General features: G+C 52.1%; 1 protein-coding gene across 9 annotated transcripts in view; it reads right to left on the bottom strand.

The window, feature by feature from the left end:
• Positions 1-17,616, bottom strand: part of SLC4A4 (solute carrier family 4 member 4) — a 195,317-nt gene that overhangs the window by 127,752 nt on the left and 49,949 nt on the right. For 5 of the 9 annotated variants that reach the window (XM_065062877.1, XM_065062873.1, XM_065062875.1 and 2 more), the window contains 2 exons: positions 17,327-17,400; positions 881-1,054 (listed from right to left, as the gene is read on the bottom strand). In XM_065062877.1, the coding sequence (XP_064918949.1) occupies positions 881-1,054; positions 17,327-17,399 (247 nt within the window). In that variant the 5' untranslated portion in view covers position 17,400. The remainder of the gene's footprint in view (positions 1-880; positions 1,055-17,326; positions 17,401-17,616) is intronic. The other 4 variants (XM_065062870.1, XM_065062869.1, XM_065062874.1 and 1 more) reach the window with 1 other exon arrangement.

The raw sequence follows: 17,616 nt of genomic DNA, 5'->3' as shown, positions 1-17,616 counted from the left end.
CAAGCTGATTACTCCAAGTCCAACTGTGTGGAATTAGCCTTAATAATCTGAATTATTACATGTCATATGCTGGGCTGTTCTCCCATATTCCAACCGTGTTGGCACGTTCCCATTTTAGCAGGCTGTCACAGTCTCCCCCACTTGTGTTTAAGCAGCCACCCCCCAGCTTTCAGCACCAGCTCGTGGGCAACAGAACGGAGCGAGGGGAGCGGGGCTGCAGGACCGTGCCCCACCGTGCTGCTGGAGAGCTGCTCAGGTAACATCTGCCTCCTCTGGGTAACAGTTTCAGTAGGAATATATGCACAAGGCATCAAACCAGACCTCATTGCCTAACTGAATTTAGATATTCAACCCCTACAGGTAATGAAACACCAAGTAATGCTACATTTTATTCCTTTTTTTTGTTTGCAAAACTTGGAAGTAATTGATTGCTGATGGGAAAAGTCTTATTAGCACCAGAAGTTACTGATACAATGAAGCCAAATCCCAAGTGGGTATATTTGCCGCAGCCTATAGCAGTGGGTTGGTGCTTCTCACCACCCTGCTCCCGTGAGGCTGTTTCTGTTGTAGCTGAAACCACAGGGTGCTTGATTTCCAGAAAGTCTTTGTGTTTCTTCGCTATCTTTCTACACACACCATCAACTTCCTGTTAAAACGTGGCCTGTTCCTGGCTGGCATTAACTCAGGAGCAAACCCGGGCGATACGGGGGATGAAATGTCTGCCAGCCTGTGCCTCTTCCAAGCCAGAGCAGCTCCGCGGCCCTGACCCTGCAACACGAGCTGCCTGTTTCTGTCGATCCAGCGTCCCCATCACCAGATCAGGAGCACATCACAAGACAACAGAGCTCTGTGGTGAGCGACACGCGACACCCGTACTTACTGAGAGGTTTAAGGATGCTGCTGCTCGTCTCATCCGCGTTTTCTACGTCTGATTTGTCCGAGTAGTTCTCAGAGATTTTCTCTTTCTTTTCTTTGTGCCCGGGTCGTCTCCTGTGACGCCGCCTTCTCCTATAGCTCTTCGGCACGTGGACCCCAATGTAAATAGTGTGGTGACCTGCAGAACACAAACAGGGGGAATATTAACTTTGATTGTGTGTATTTTATCCATCACTGGCCAGTACAGTTCATGTTGCATTTAACTCAAACAGGCAAGCAAAGTATCTTTCTTCATCAAGCTAACATTGATTAGTGCTATGTTTCTTGTCTCCAAATGCAAGCTAGGAGCTCTTTAGCTACCATTTGGAAAGGTATTTTTTACAATCATTTCTGAGAGTGTATGTCAGTGCAGACTCACTGATAATTTTCTGTCCTTGCGACTCATTTAAAAATAATAGTAACAAAAACCACAGAAGGCCATCATACTAGTTTTGCAGTACAGAACACATTGCTCCTCAAAAACTTCCTGCATTACTTTTTCCATTTGTTTTACCAAATCCATTGCCTGGATTTAACACCTACCCTTGTGCAAACTGATCCAGCTTAGCCAGAGAGCTTAGAGCAACCAAATGTACATCCCTTGACTTTGGAAATCCATTGTCTATGAGTGTCAAAGTACCATTAGGGTATTATTATAACACAGCACATGAGAAAGGACTTCCAACGTCAGTTACTGTAAATTTCTAAGTACTTCATAAAAATAAGAATACCAGGTCAGAAGGGACCTCAAGGACCACCTGGTCCAACCTTTCTTGGCAAAAGCCCAGTCTGGACAAGCTGGCCCCGCACCCCGTCCTGATGTACCAGTGCCCCCCTTCCCCGGGGCCATCGTTCCAATGGCTGATGGTTCTCATTGGGAAAATTTTCCTCCTGTGTCCCATGGTAATCTCCCCGGGAGCGACTTGTACGCGTTGCCCCTCGTCTTTTCCACTTGAAGAAAGGGAGCGCCCGTGCTCTTGGTGGCCACCCTTCAAACACTGGGCCATGGGGACGAGGTGTTCCCCGAGCCCTCCTTGCTTGTCTCCACAAGCCCGTTTCTCTGGCCCTTCCCTCACGTGGCGGCCTCCCAGTCTGGTCGTCTTCGATCACACCTGTGGCCCTCCTCTGGACCCTATTTGGCACTTGGCAAAATAAGAATTCAATAATAAAAGAGCAAGTGGCAAGTTTCACATGCTCACTGTAAACACCACGTATGCTTTTTCCCTTTCATAGAGACTATCCTGTCAAACTAAAGCACTCCAACCACATTCATCAACTGTTATGTCTTTTTGAGGACTTATATCAGAAATGTTTTATTTTCAGGGCTTTCCACACTCCTCCTGGCTTGGGATAAACATCTTTCCTTGTACCTGCAGAAAGCATTTACACGTCTTTTTCTGTGTCCAGATAATTCAGCCATCTCACTTCAGGCTTCACAAACAGCTCCTTCAGATTTACCTCTTGATAAGTGACAGTTGTATTCTGTGCTTTTCACCAAATGGGGTTTCCCCGCTCACAGCTCAGTTCGGCCAAGCAGCAGGTTTCACATAAACACACACGCCCCACTGCTGACTGCAGTACACTGATCTGAACCAACGAGCTCTCAACGCACTTGGGAATGAACGCGTTCATCTGCACGCACCGGCGCCTACTGCCACTGCAGAGCCACCGCGGTCACCTCACGCCGCCCGCTCCCCGGCACAGAACACGCCCCGCCCCGCTCCCTCCCCGCAGCTCCAGCCTGTGCCTGCTCCTGTCCTCTGCTCTTCAGCAGCATCCAACGCACCAGAGGAACCCCCGTTTGCAACACGGAGGAAGCTGCTCTGGAGACGCCAGTGCAAGATAAAGCCAGAGTCTGCGGGTACCAGTCAACCTCACTGCTGAACACGCCCGTCTCATTCCTCACCACGATAATTCCAGGCTTTGAGACCTAGAAACCAAAAATGTCGGCACAAAATACACAATTTCCATAACAAATTGACACCTTGTGTGAGGAATCACAAGAGAGACTGCGCTGGATCAGCCAGAGTCCATGAAGCACACTTCCAAACATACATAAGGCAAGCATATATGTATATATGTGTGTGTATCTAAAAATAAACAAAACACATATGGAGGGGATGTTGATTAAAAGCCAGAATCTGGTATGGAAAACTCCAGATCCTCAACTAAACCTCTGCGCAGGGGTGGCCGCGGCACCCTGTGAGCCCTGCCGCCCGCTCCGTGTCTGGCCGACGTCCCGCTGCTCTGTGGATCCACCCGCGAGAAGCTCTGTCAGGGCTGGGATGTTCCTGCTGAGATCCCGCATCCGCCACCTCAAATGCCACATGGCCTTGGGGCCACCTGTAGAGTCTGAAGAGTCCTTCACCCTTCTAGCATGTGAATTGCGTACTGAAAGCATCCCGGTTCTTTTAAAAAGCTGCTTGACCAGCATGGCCCTCCTTGATAGCAACTCGAAACCAGCTAATTGAGCTCCCCACGGATGCAAAGAACAGAACCATGAGCTGTACGCAAGGATATAGCCAGACAACTATGGAAACAGCTCCGGCCCTACACGTACCACGCTGTGTCTCAACACACTCTGTAGCCCAGCAGGACCACTGAGGCACAAACAGCTCCAGCAGCAGCTGCTTTGAGAAGCAAAGGACAAACTAGAAACTCAAGGTGCATGCTGTTGAGTTACTTAAGTATAAAAAAACACCTGGAAAAGGCTTCTTAGACATCACATTCTTAATTCTCAAAGACCAACAAAATGGAAGAAGAAAAATTGTTCACCATGAGCATTTGAAAAAACATATTCATCCCCAGACGGGCAGTAAGTGTAATTCGTGTTGTGGAAACTGGAACAGAAAGCAGAGGTCCACACAGGAACTCCCTGCTCGCTCACTGACACGACGGGGCTACCGTGTCTGCGATGGCCCTGGAACACACCACACGGTGGTTCTGGCGACTGGAGTGCCGCAGCAACCGCGGGCTCACGTACCGGCGTTAACTGTGCAGAGACCACGCCAGATAGATACAACATACCAGATAGCCTTGGAGATAACAGGATACAGACTGACAGACAAGAGCGGTAGTGCCAATGTCTCAGGGAGGTTCCGGGTACCGCGGAGGCGGAAGAAGGGAGCTGCACCCGTCTCTGCCCGGCTGCCTCCAAATGGAGGCTGGACACCGACTGGAGGCTGGCACCGCAGCGGGACACCGAGCGGAGGCTGGACACCGCAGCGGGACACCGAGCGGAGGCTGGCACCGCAGCGGGACACCGAGCGGAGGCTGGACACCGCAGCGGGACACCGAGCGGAGGCTGGACACCGAGCGGAGGCTGGCACCGCAGCGGGACACCGAGCGGAGGCTGGACACCGAGCGGAGGCTGGACACCGCAGCGGGACACCGAGCGGAGGCTGGACACCGCAGCGGAGGCTGGCACCGCAGCAGGACACCGAGCGGAGGCTGGACACCGAGCGGAGGCTGGCACCGCAGTGGGACACCGAGCAGTGCTGGACACCGAGCGGAGGCTGGCACCGCAGCGGGACACCGAGCGGAGGCTGGCACCGCAGCAGGACACCGAGCGGAGGCTGGACACCGAGCGGAGGCTGGCACCGCAGCGGGACACCGAGCGGCGTGGGACACCAAGCGGAGGCTGGCACCGCAGTGGGACACCGAGCGGAGGCTGGACACCAAGCGGAGGCTGGCACCGCAGTGGGACACCGAGCAGCATGGGACACGGCTGCAGGCAGCACTGCTCCGTGCCACAGCAAACCGGGAGAGCTCCTCCAGCCTCGGGAACAGCAGCTTTAACGTGGCAGATGGCACAAGCACTGGGCAGGGACAGAGACGGGGAGATCCCAGCTGGGCACAGGGGCCCGGCACACACCGGGCGGGGGCAGCTCTCGCACAGCCGAGATCACACCCAAATCCAGATGTGAAAGGACGGGGTGGTTCCAGCATCTGCATTAAAACTACGTCCTCCTTCGAATCACTTTCATTCTGTGGTCAGCTTGATAGCAGAAACACATCATAGTAAGCCTGTAGTCTTAATACTTTAATATGCTGCTAACATACTGGACAATCTCTTTAATCTTTTGACCACGTGTGCACAGTACAGATTTTGGTAATATAAAACTAAGTTGTATATACGCGGGCAAACATCTGCATTACTTAGCTGCTTTTCTCCCTGCTCTGCAAAGAAGAGACTTACTTAACGCTGTTTTTTGTCCTCCCCCCTCCCAGCCTGTTCAGGGAAGCCGAGCAAGGCATTTTCCTTTTCTGAGTACTTGAAGTGCTTGGCATCTGTTTAGATTGTTGTAAACGCTGAGATAAACTTCTAGGCTCCCTTCCCAAAGCGCCTGGAAGGAAACAATTGACACGTACTCTCAATGTACCGGGTTTCTGAGACATTTCCTACTTGCTGAGGTAACAGAGCCTTTCCCATGAGAACCATTTACTACTAATGGTAATGCCTGATAAATTTAACACCACTGTTATCCTGCAGTTTGGTGGAGGACGGGAAGAGCAGAGCCAAGGGCGAAACTCCTCCTGCTAATCCCATCTCCTTCCCGCTGTCCCCAGGGAAATTACTAGCCTCCGTGTGCACCTCATTAACTTTTAGAGCTGTTTTGGTTGACCAGAGGCATGTATTTCACAAGACTATAAAATCCCAGAGGTCAGATGCAGAGCGAGACCTGCGGGGAAAGCGGCACCTTCTGTTCCGAGGGCAGCGCTGGTTCCGCCTCCTCCGCACCTGCTGCAGCTACCGCTCGTGACCGTGGCCGCTTCCGCACGAAGGTAACACTGACCACGCACCCAGCTCAGAGCAAAACCGCCTCATCCGTTTACTAAGAGAACAAGAAGCAGTCATCACCGCAAAGCTACATGTCCCCTGGAAAAACCTGGGTTCAAGTCATGTCTTTTGCTTTATTAAGATATTAAAGAAGAGCAGCTCACGATTCAGAGTCCAAATGTAGAGTTTGGGCACAGGAAACTCCTCGAACCAGTTTCCCTTGTAAGAACCCACTCGTGTATCACCAAATCCAAGCTCTGCAAAAGGCAGCGCTCCCTGCCTGCACGAGCGCCTGCTGGTCCCTCGTCTCCTGCCCAGCACGGTCTGGTTGACACCCCAGGGGTAAAACTGCCCGAAGCCCAGGCCGCGCACGCAGACCCGGGGCTGTGCCTACACCACAAGTGTGCTGGGGGCAGGGCAGTTACTCCTTAGACATTTGAATCTGGGCGGTTCTGGGGAGCTTCATCCTGCAACAATGGTCTTTACCCAAAGCCTTTTGTATTGCGTATCTCAACACCTACATGCAACACGGCATCGGGGCCACAGCAGTAATCCCAGTGCAGGATCCTACCAGCAAACCTGTGTTACAGGAAACACAACCTGAAACCAGGGCCTTAGCACAAGAGAAGGAAAAAACTACTCAAAATAAAGCAATCAGCAGATATTATTAGGTCACCTAAGTGTGGTGATAACTTCTGTGGCTGAGGTCTCTGCCTTAACCTGGACACTGAGCTGAGCCCACAGCTTTCTGCAATCCTAGTGCAGGACCAAGTGCAGGCTTTGAGCCTGACACTGTGCAAGACTCAAGTTCTTTCACTCCAGACTATCTACAGGCAAACAAACAAGCAGAAAGAGATCACTTATTTATGACACACTCTTCATTTCTAAACACTGACTCTCCCAAACAAACAGTGACAGCGGAATGGCTTTGGCTGAGCAAAAGCCAGGCTTGGTCATTTGGAGAGCAGAGCCCAAAGTTACAGCTGAAAGGACAAAGCCGGCCCAGTGCATGGGGTGCGAGAAGGAATCCCTTCCACATGGCCAGGGCTGTTGAGACCTAGCGCCGGGTCAGGGTGAACCATAAAGAATCCCAGACTGGCACCTTAGAAGGAAACAAGATCAAAACCTAACATTAAAAATTTATGAAGCAGAGAAAAACGAGCTGAGTATTAGCAGTTTTCACCTGGCTCTTACTTTTCTTTTCAAGGGAGAGTCACATAAAACCCAATCAGGCTTGGGCAGGCTCCTGTGGTCGCGATGGACGTGTCTGCACAGCCAACCTGTGCTCTGTATGCTCTGGGCTCTCCCGTCCCCGCACCGTGTTACCCAGGCGCTCAGACAGCACCGGCACCGGTGTTTCAGACCACCTCTGAGGCACAGCTGGTCTATTGTAACACAGAAACAGGTCAAGTTGTGCCCTTCTCTGCCTGTTTTCCCAGCCAAGCAATCAGTCTCACACCTGGATGGAACTGAAACACAGCACACCCCGGGGCGGGCAAGCTTTCGTTATTTGTGTGGCTTCTGACACATTCTTAGAGCATGTGGCTTTCACTCCTGCTGCTAATGAGGTGCTAGAACACCTGTACGGAAACTGGAAACTCGCTCCGTAGCCGTGCCTGACCTTCAGGAACCTGCAGCCACACGGACGGGCCGGGGACAGCGGGACTCCGCGCGGCACACCATGTCTGACGGCCGAGAAGGGCCGGTGTCCCAGCGCACCGCCGGGACCAGGCTGAGTCTAGCGCGGCTTCTGGGGCTTGCTTTACCAAACTGGGGTGGCAGCCAAAGGGCAGATCTTGTTTTGTGTGAGAATCTGAAGAAATAAATGACTGGTAACCCAGAAGGACAAATAAATCACAGGGATGATCCATTTTAAAGGGGAGATAATAAAAGTAGCACTAAGCAAGCCCCAAACTAAGCCCTGCTTAGTTTCAAATCAGCTCAAGAACTAAGAACAAAAGGCCACACTGTCACGTGCCCAGGGCCTTCACCTGATTTCAGAGGCGTTACAGGTGCCAAACACCTCGCAGAGGAGCACACGGGGGATCCCCCAACCCAAACGACTCCGGGACCCCAGGCTCGGCTGTCGCCCTGCACACCCAGGCAGGTACAGGACGGACACGCGGCCTGTGCGACGCCTGCCTCAGAGAGCAGCGAGCACCGGGCAGAGCCCACTGCCGGTCCCTCCTGCAGCCACCGCAGCGCGCCTCAGGGCTTCCCAGCAGCCATCCCAAAGAGCATCCATTTCCACACAGACGAAAACACGAGCTACAAAAACAACAAACCAACCAGAATGTTTTCAAGATGCATTGTAAGGGTCTAAATTCTGGGTAGGATGAAATTCACAAGACCTGTCAGTGAGCGTGGCCGGTTCATGCACTGGAAACAAAGAACACATTGTTTCCTCTAGCACACTGTAAGCACCAAGTGCTATTGCCACTAATGCATCCGAACACAGATACTGAAACCAGAAAGAAAAGCCATAGCCATCCTCCAGGCACGCTGAGCAGGCAAACTGCTGGGCTCACCACTCCGTCCCCACAGGGTGTTCAGAACATCCTCATGACCAAGTAACTGCTCTTCCAGGCAAGTCAAAACTTACTGATTAGGTGAACAGCAGAAGGTTTCATTGAGCACTTCATTTTTTGTGATCTGGTTGTAATCTGAACAAACTAACATACCAGTGAAGAGAGAAATCGGATCCACATCACCTCTGGTCCCCACAGCAAATTAACTCCATCAAGCATCAGGACCACGGAAAAGATGTTTCCCTACAAAGAGAGGGCAGCCTACACAACTGGAAGAGACGCGGCTCTTTGTGTCACAGGAATGATTTTATTAGTGCAGAAACACGCATGTATGTCCTACAAGGGGGATGTTCAGGCAAGAGGTTCCCACAAAGGGAACCAAAGGTCTTGGAAGGGCCCGAGCGCAGACTGTGACCGGAGCAGCAAGAGCAGGGCATGCACAGAGCTGGACACCGGACACTGGACACTGGCTGAGACCCGCTGGGGCAAGCAGAGGAAATCCTGTCTGTATGGAAAAGACTGGGAAAATGTACCGTAAACCCACAACCAGGTAGCTGAAAAAAACTGAGATCGGGAAAGCTCTTCAGGCATAAAGGCCTTTAAAACAATAGTAACATGCCATAAACTAATTACTCTGTGGTATGTGGCAGACAGCTAAAGAAAAGGGTCAGTGTGAACCCACCAGGTGACGGACCCTTGAGGGATGGCACCAAAGACTTGTGGAAGGACAACAGTAAGGTTGGGCAGGGGGTTCACAACCTAATAAAGGTCATCACGAGAACAGCCTGCAACCAGAGAGATGCAGTACAGGGCAAAGAGAAAACAGGCTGCAAGAGACACAAACCCCCAGCGACCACGCCGCTGACAGGTGAAACAGGAAGGGACGAGATTACAAGCAACAGTTCTGTCGGCTCCGCGAAGGACCATAAATCCATGGCTGGGATGAAAGTATTCAAGAGAGGACCCAGCAGCAACAACCAAGATGCAGTTACTTAATCAAGGAGGGAACTTGTGCAAAGATCATTTAACGTGTTTGTATTACTGTGCTTCCCCTCAATATTCAGTTCTTTACTGAAGTCACTACAAGGGCTGTGGAACTGAGCACTCTGAGGGAAGACAGCATGTAAATCAGAGATTGGTTTTTTAAATGTTATAACATCAGGCTTCCAGTATCTTCAAAAGATGACTCTAATCTTTATGTAAAAGTGACCTGTGCGGTCTTCCAAAGGTTCCCACGTAAGAACCCGGCAGTGAGCCGTGGCAAAGCCTCCCCAGCCGTCAGCACGTGCCCGGCGCGCGGCCCCCGGCAGCGACCCAGCCTGCCGCCCGCGGGCTGCTGGCAGGGCCGGCGGGGCGAGCGCCGTGCGCGGGGAGCGGGACGGCTCCCAGACAGAGCTCACGAAGCCAGGAAAACCTCAACAGCAAGGCAAAACACATTGCTAGGCAAGGATCAGAACAGGCCATGAAGCCCAGGAGATACATGATGGTGGCTGTTGAAAGGTACCGCTCCATGAAAACACAGGGAAGCTGGCCGTGAATTCACAGGTGGACAGCGTTGATGCACAACAATAAACGTGTTCGGGGTACTTGCGCGGAGCTTTACATAAGCCACTGCGAGACTCTTACCCACAACCACATAAGCTGCTTTTCTTTCTCTCTTCTTTGGGCTGGGTGAGGTTACAGGAGTCACCAAACCTGTCTGGCTGTGATCTGATCTAATCTGGCCGGCACTGATTGCATCCCACGGAAAGAAAGACGAATTTTAGAAGTATGGCTGTGGGAACAGGGCAGCGGGGGAGCTGTGCTGGGCTGCCGGTTTTACGTTTGAGGCCAAGCTGCTTGGAAGCACAGCGCCTTTGGACTTTCGGACATCTGCCTCGAGCACGGACCACAGATCCTTTAAATCATGTCCCCTTTCAGAATGCCCCAAATCACCACTCAAATGGCTAAAGCCCAAAACAGCCCGTCTGAGCAAAAATTGTCACCTCATTAATTCCCAAGGCAGAGAATACCGAGCTGTACTTGGCTCCACCAAGCTCATACATGCAGGTGGGTTTCAGACCACGCTCCAAAGCAAGCAAAGCCTTGACTTTCACAGCTGCTGAGACTCCGTACTCGCAGCCTGCTGCGGGAGGCCGCTGACCTGGGGACAGAAAGGTTTTGCGCTCTAAACTCTTGACATAAACGCTGTGTCTTTTTAACTCCTGGGGACCACCAACGACCACATGGAGTAGCAGCATGTTGTCCAAAGCCTGAAGAACAAACAGCCAACGTCTGTCAGCAGCAGAAACAAGGTATACAGGTACAACGTGCCAGCAGGGATCAACCAAACCTCCATCCCCTCCCCGCGGGTTTGCCAAGCGCCAGGCACGCAGAGCGGCCCTCGTCACCACCTGACCCCGCAGCGCCGCACCACGAGGCAGAACAGCCCTGCTGGGACCGAACCTTGGTTCCAAGGCTGCCCTTTAATTGAACGCTGAGGCCATGGTGTGCTTTATGCAAGGCAGGCTGCGGCGGGAGCCGGGGTGACCCGGAGGCCGAGCTCCTGCCGGCAGGGACCGTGGCGGAACCGTACAACGGCGGTGCTCACCCCGCGGCCTCCTGACGCCTCTCCAGCAGCACGGCGCTCCCCTCGAGGGACGGCCGAGGTTCCCTCCCTCCCGCCTCGGCCCCTTGTACTGCTCTGGAAGTTCCCACAGCGTTGCGCAACCAGATCAGGAATATCGCCCAACGGAAAGGAGGGGACAGCCCTTCGCGATGGCTGAGGCAGTGACTGAGCTAGTGTAAAGACTGCACCTACCCTACCACGCTGTACAAACAGCATCGGTTTCCAGATTAAGGCCAGCTCTGCTCGCTTTGGTGCGCAGATAAGAGAAGGACACTCCTGTGTTCCCGGCTCCGAGGCTGTGCCCGCCTGCCCTGGCCAGCCCAGCCCGACGCCGCGCCAGGCGCCTCCGGCCTCGGGGCTGTACCTGTTTGCCAAGCGGGTTCTGCCATTCGCCCTCCACCACAGCTCTAACAGGCGTCCCCTGACTCCCAGAGCCCTCGCTTACAGCACGAAACGTGGCTCTGAGAAATCTGTCAGGACAGTTTGCTAAATGCAGCCAAAGAGATCAAACACCTGCACCACACATTTTACAGCTGTGACTGGGGCTCCCCAGCACCAGGGATGGCCAGTGTCACCCTGTTTAATTTTACATGTGTCACAGAAAGAAAAAAATTGGGAAGGGTAATGAGCACACCTAAGGCTCATATCTGAAGCCTGAAGAAGGCTGTATCTTCAATCTCCACCCTGAACTGCCATATCAAGTATCATCGTACCTTAAAAAAGTGCTCTTGGGCAGAGGAAGCTATCTACAATGGCTAGAAGAAGAGAGTCAGACAAGTTTAAATGGCCCATAAGAGGACAAAACCAGGACGAAAGAGGTCTTTGCGAGTGGATTTGTGGAGTGGTTATCCTGAGAGCACCAAGGGAACAGAAGCCTCTGCCCCTGAGCGCCCTGTCCAAGTGCCGGCCGCTCTCTGCTGGGACCAGCAGCTCCAGGACGGCCCCAGGGACTGGAAACACCCACCCACTGAAGTAGCTCCCATCGAAGGCTGAAGGGTAGAGGCGAGTAATGTGAGGGTGGCCTTCCTACTCTGGATGGCCCTCAGCAAAACATGCCATCACCAGGTCAGAAGCTGATTGTTTCCAAAGCTATCGAAGATGGAAGAAAGACAGGCACCGTCAAAACCGTATGGAACCTTCCTTCGCTGCCACGTACCTTACACTCGCAGCATCTGTGCAAAAGAATCATTGCTTAAAAGAAAACACCCTTCCTTCGCAACAGGCAAACCACATCATATATTGGCTCAGCTGTTCTTACAACATTTTCTTGATTTCTCCTGTGTGCACAGCCAACTTAACAGTACCCTATGTACAGTCAGTTTATCACCGTTTGAACTTGGACTGCAGTTTTTGTCACAGAGCTTCTCACACAGCCCGAGCACCCTCGCAAAGCCAATGCTGACCCCTGTCAACTGCCCCTCCGAGAGACGGAACGACCAGGACGGCACCCCACGCAATGATGGGAAAACCTGATCCCTGCTGGACACTGCCAACAGTAACCCTGCTCCCAGATTTACCGGCACCGAGCTAATAAATGACTAAAAACTAATACTATCTTAATGACAAAACTTTCTGTACAAACCACTCCGTGACTGACTTGTATTTCACAGACCTCACAGCATTTATGCTACTGACTTAATTAATCCACACACACAAAAACCGCCCTACACTTTGCCATAGGGATTTACCGGATCATCCAAAGTCTTCAGCGAAGTCACAGCACTAGACCGACAAACCGGATAACAGCACATTTCGGTATCCCGCAAAGCGTCACGGAGAATTAAAGCTGGGGAGCACCTCATCTGCCACCTTTGATCCCGACGCCTCAAAGCTGAGAAGACCCAGGGCAGCAGCTCGCTCCGGCGGCAAGACCAGACAAACCCCCGTCTTTCTGCTCCTGGGGGAGCAAGGTGAGTCAGTTTCACCAAAGCAAATACCAGCCTACTCTATCTCCACATATAAATCAGAGGGGCCAATGAAAATTAATGAAGCACACTCTGTGCTGAGATTTTACCTGATAAATATTTTAATCACATTTACTTCAGTAGCAATCAAAAACTGTGAGAGGAAACAGGTCTCCTGTTCTTTTGGAGAGGGTCTACCTAAAGCCAGTGATCAAAAACTAGGGGATGAGAAAAAGAGAACCAGTAAATGGGCAAATACAGTGCATTTCTCCTCCCTTCTGCTTGCTGTTAATAAAGGTTTGCAGTTATCTTTGCCCTTTCAACCTCTCTCCTCATTGATCCAACCATCAGGTAATAATCTCAGGCTTAGGGCATCACACAGCTTTCTACCCAACTGTAATGACATAACAGGGTCAAGAATAGAAAGCAAGGAGCAGCACAGTGTGGGGAACAGTCCATTACAATGGAGAAAGCAGTCACCGAAAGCTGTTACAAAATCCTTGTTTCCAGGTCTCTAGATAGTAAATCCCACAAAGATAACAGGATCTGCTAATAAGTTTCCACTGTAACGGAATTTTTTTCCTGAAGTCTTTGCTACAACGGTGATATCTAAGAGATAATCTAGATACCTTGCCTTGTAAACTAACGTGAAGGCCGGGCCGAAGGCCCCAGCGCTGCTGCCCTGCCCGCGGGGGCCGGCAGGCGGATCCGCGGCATCCCGCCCGCCGCCACCAGCGGCCGAGGAAGTGACGCTGGGGGAGCCAGGAATACCTTATCTCAAAGGATAAGGTGGAGCTTTACTTTTCCCCTCTTGCAAAATTGGTTATTAAGTAATCTGTTTATGTCACACATACCAGCACTCCTAACAGTGGCATTACAGCAGTATGTCATTACCTTCAAGGAAAGGAACGTGCAGTGCTCTGGATGAATGGGAACGGTTTTCTCGCACAGGAGGTTCAGCTCGGGGCAGCGCCTCCTCCTTTCTGCCCAGCCGAGCCCGCACTTTCTCACTTGCTTTCCCGCCCCACTCTGAACCCGACCCAGGCGGATCCCTCGTCTCACCAAGCCCCGCTCCTGGGACTCTTCTGTGCAACACCGGTGCTGGCCACAAAGCAGCTCTTGGTGCTCAGCCGTGCCCGGGGACTTCAGTGAGCCCTCCCGCTCACGCAGACACGTGGGGGAAAAACGGAACAGAAGCGGTTTTGGCTGTCAACAGCTGATATCACCAATAAAATAGCAACACACTCCAGCATAGGGCAGACTGAGGTGCCATCTTAGCGAAGCACTGAACAATCTCTGGAACTAAGCCAAAGGACATACTTTTGTCAGGTACGCACGGTTTCTGTTAACGTCTCGTTTCCTCAGCGAGGGCATGACCGACAGGTGCCCCACGCTGAAAGTGTCTCAGCATCCTGCGGACCAGAAACGCCTGCTTTTCCCTGTCCTCAGAAAGCCAAGTCCTTCCCTCTCCCCCACACCTATAGAAAATCAGACTAGCCATCGATGCGGTAACAGAGTTCTGTCTCCATCCCACAGACACGACGTGAGCTTATCAGCTACCAACGGAACACCACGCTGCTCCTCCCTTCTCGCAAGGGATACACAAAGGTGGACAACCTCAAAATTCCGTCTCCATTTCACATGAAGCAGGCTCACCAGCCACCAGGGCAGCCTGCTTCCTAAGCGGGTTAGCATGTTTCACAGGGGGTGTTTCATTCCCCAGGGGCCACTGCCCCAAACCTGCACTGCCAGCTCCCTCTCACCACGGCCACGATTCTCCTTTCCCCAGCAGAGGGAAAAGGAAACCATCTCTCCTCTCTCCTCTGTTTCTTTCCCCTACAAGTTTGGTGAAATTAATAGCTCTAAACAGCCTTCCTGAGAAAGCTGATCAAAATTAACTGCTGGGTGAAAAGAATTACTGGGAGAGAGAGAAGAGGCAAGAGAAGCAAACGGCTCTATGGTAAGTATGTTGTTTCCTCATGAAAGCAGGCTGAAAATACAAAGTATAATAAAATAAAATACAGCTAGAGCTAACAAATCCCACTGGCTGGTACCTGGTTCTGCAGAGGATGTAACTACTACAAGCTTCTTTGAAACGCAATTTCAACCACACCACCGAAGCGGCTGAAGGAATGGAGAGTGCTCCAAAGCCAACACCTCCAGGCCTCCAGACACATGCTCTCCCCCTTGGAACCCCCACCTGCTGCCCAGAAATCCAGCAAAGATACTTCAAAGGCGTCTGCACCGAGTGGCAATCTAAAGGCTTCAACCTGGTATTTCAGCCCTTCCATTGGATAGTGAACTGAAAGAGGATAGTTTTAGAGCCTGGCCCAGGTACCCAGAGAGGTGGTGGATGAACCATCCCTGAGACATCCCAGGCCAGGCTGGACGGGCTCTGAGCAACCTGAGCCCGTGAAGATGTCCCTGCTCATGGCAGGGGACACTGGGGAGCTTGGAAGGTCCCTCCCAACCCAGACCATCTCTGATTCTGCAATTCCTTCTATATATGCAGACTGTGACTGTACGTGGGGTGCGTGTATATTAGATACACACATACATTCAGTTTACTTATACACAGGGCTCATATACCTATGTGAGTAGAGTGAGATGTAGCTGAGGACACACACCATCTGCTTTAGGACAAACCAGATCTCCTGAGAGTGCCCAAGCTCTAAGCGCTGATCTGCGCGGTGGCCACGCTCCGGATTTGCAGGTGCGCTCTGAATGCACAACAGGCGCCACGGCCCGGCACGGCCCCGGCAGCTCCCGTGGGACCCAGCTGGGTCGTCCCCAGGGGCGGCGAGAACCAGGGCTCCGCGCTCAGCACAGACCGGGGAGTTCGCCAGCCACAGGGCTCCCAGGGCTCCGCGCTCAGCACAGACCGGGGAGTTCGCCAGCCACAGGGCTCCCAGGGCTCCACGCTCAGCACAGACCGGGGAGTTCGCCAGCCACAGGGCTCCCAGGGCTCCGCGCTCAGCACAGACCGGGGAGTTCGCCAGCCACAGGGCTCAGACAAGCAGCGACAGCTCTCAGGGCCTGTCATGTGCAGTTACAAATACTTCTTCCACCTCTTCTCCTCGGCCCAGCGAGATGAACTGCAACTAGTCTGTTAGCCCGAGTACATCAAATGGGTTATCTGCCCTGAAACACGGTGATAAACACACCACATCTCAAATATTACTGTTTTCTCAGCACCTGCAGACAGTTTCAAAGGACAGCCCCGCAATGTTCCTCACAAACAACAATCTGTATTGCATTCCTGGAGTGCTACATGTGGGCCACAGGCACCACAACAGCATGTGGCAAGGTTTTGGACAGTAAAATACAATAAACTCTTACCCTTCTCTCCCCTCTCAAATGTTTTTGCTGTGCCAAAATACCAATTATTCTCCAAGCAAAGGGCTGATACAAAACCCGTCATCCTGACGCTGCAGGCAGCAAATGGCCTCATTAAACCCCAAACCGTGATTTTTAGCTACCGAGCACAGATTGCTTCCCACAAGAGGGGAAGAAAGCACAGGCTGTTTCCTGGAAATGGCTGCTCTGATTTGCTGGAGGTGCTCACATCCACCTTTTGGAGATTATTTTCTTTCATACCGCTTGATCCTTTACTGTCCATTAGCGGTGACCATGACGGGGTGGCAACCCTACACCTTCGGAAACATTGCAAACCGAAAAGCCACAGGTGTGTGTTTGCAAATACAGAAATCGGCACAAAATACCTACCAGAGTGACGGGGGAAGGACAGCACTGTGAGCAGACACGCTGGGCTCCCTTCCCTTCCAGGCACAGGACGGACCTACCGGCCTCTCCCCCTTCCCCACTGCTTTATCAAGCCCATGGTCAACCGATTCCCATAAAACAAAACCCACAAATATCTGCTGCAAATAATTCATTCCTATCAGCTCAGTAATTTCCCACAACCAACCTGAAATACCTAAACTCCTTTAAATTCCTTTCATCTTTGGGATTTCACAATATTTTTAGCAAGAGGAAAAAAAATCAAAACACTCGCAAAGGAATCCACTCTTCTCCTAACAACTAAGGAAACGGGTCACTCTGTTCAAAAGCTCCTCTTCCATGGGGAAACCCTTATCTTCCTGCCTGCTCAGCTACCAGGATAACCCAGGAAAACGTCCACTCCTGCCTCACGTCCACCCCGACACTACAAATTCTGCCAGCCTTTCTAGTTCACTGCTCCACCTGCGACACCTGCCACCGCGCTCCAGCACTTGGGTGTCCTGGTGACGTGCAAGTGTCACCGAGACACACGAGGAACTTTCAGATGGTAAAGAAAAACGAATAGCCCAGATATTTCACAGCCCTATCCATGCACGGCAACACAAACAGGATTTTGCGGGAAGTGGAAATGTGTGCCAGCAGCATGCAACATTCACTCCTGAATTGAAAAAGGGGATTTCTTTACATTTTAAAAGTCGGTTTCACCCCAGTTAAGCTTACGGTGTTTGGGTCAGCTTTAGGATCAATCACCCAGCACAGCAAAGGTGCCCTTCGCCCCCGCTGCCCAGCTGCGCTCTCACACACCGGCTGTGACCATGCCCTTTCTCCCCAGCAGTCCACGGTCTCTTACCTTCCACCTCTTCTTCGTCGCACACGTGTTTAAGGAAGGAAGCCCCTCTATCCAGTACCGCCTCGTCCTCCATCCTATAGTAATAGAAGAGAAAAAAGGAATGCTCAGACTTCTCCTGCAGCGAGCTGCTGGAACCAGCCCAGCTCCCGGGCAGGCTAACGTGCAAGCTGCTGTTCATGTTCCCGGGGGCTCTCCTGCTCTCCGTCCGGTGCCTGCTGTTCCTGCATAGAGCTCCTCTCCAGCGGCGCTGCTTTAAGCCGGCCTCACGTAGCTCCAATTCTAACCTTGAC

This window comes from Columba livia, chromosome 4 (assembly GCF_036013475.1).
Source record: "Columba livia isolate bColLiv1 breed racing homer chromosome 4, bColLiv1.pat.W.v2, whole genome shotgun sequence".
In the NCBI taxonomy this organism is placed as follows: domain Eukaryota; kingdom Metazoa; phylum Chordata; class Aves; order Columbiformes; family Columbidae; genus Columba; species Columba livia.
This window is presented reverse-complemented; position numbering and strand designations above follow the sequence as displayed.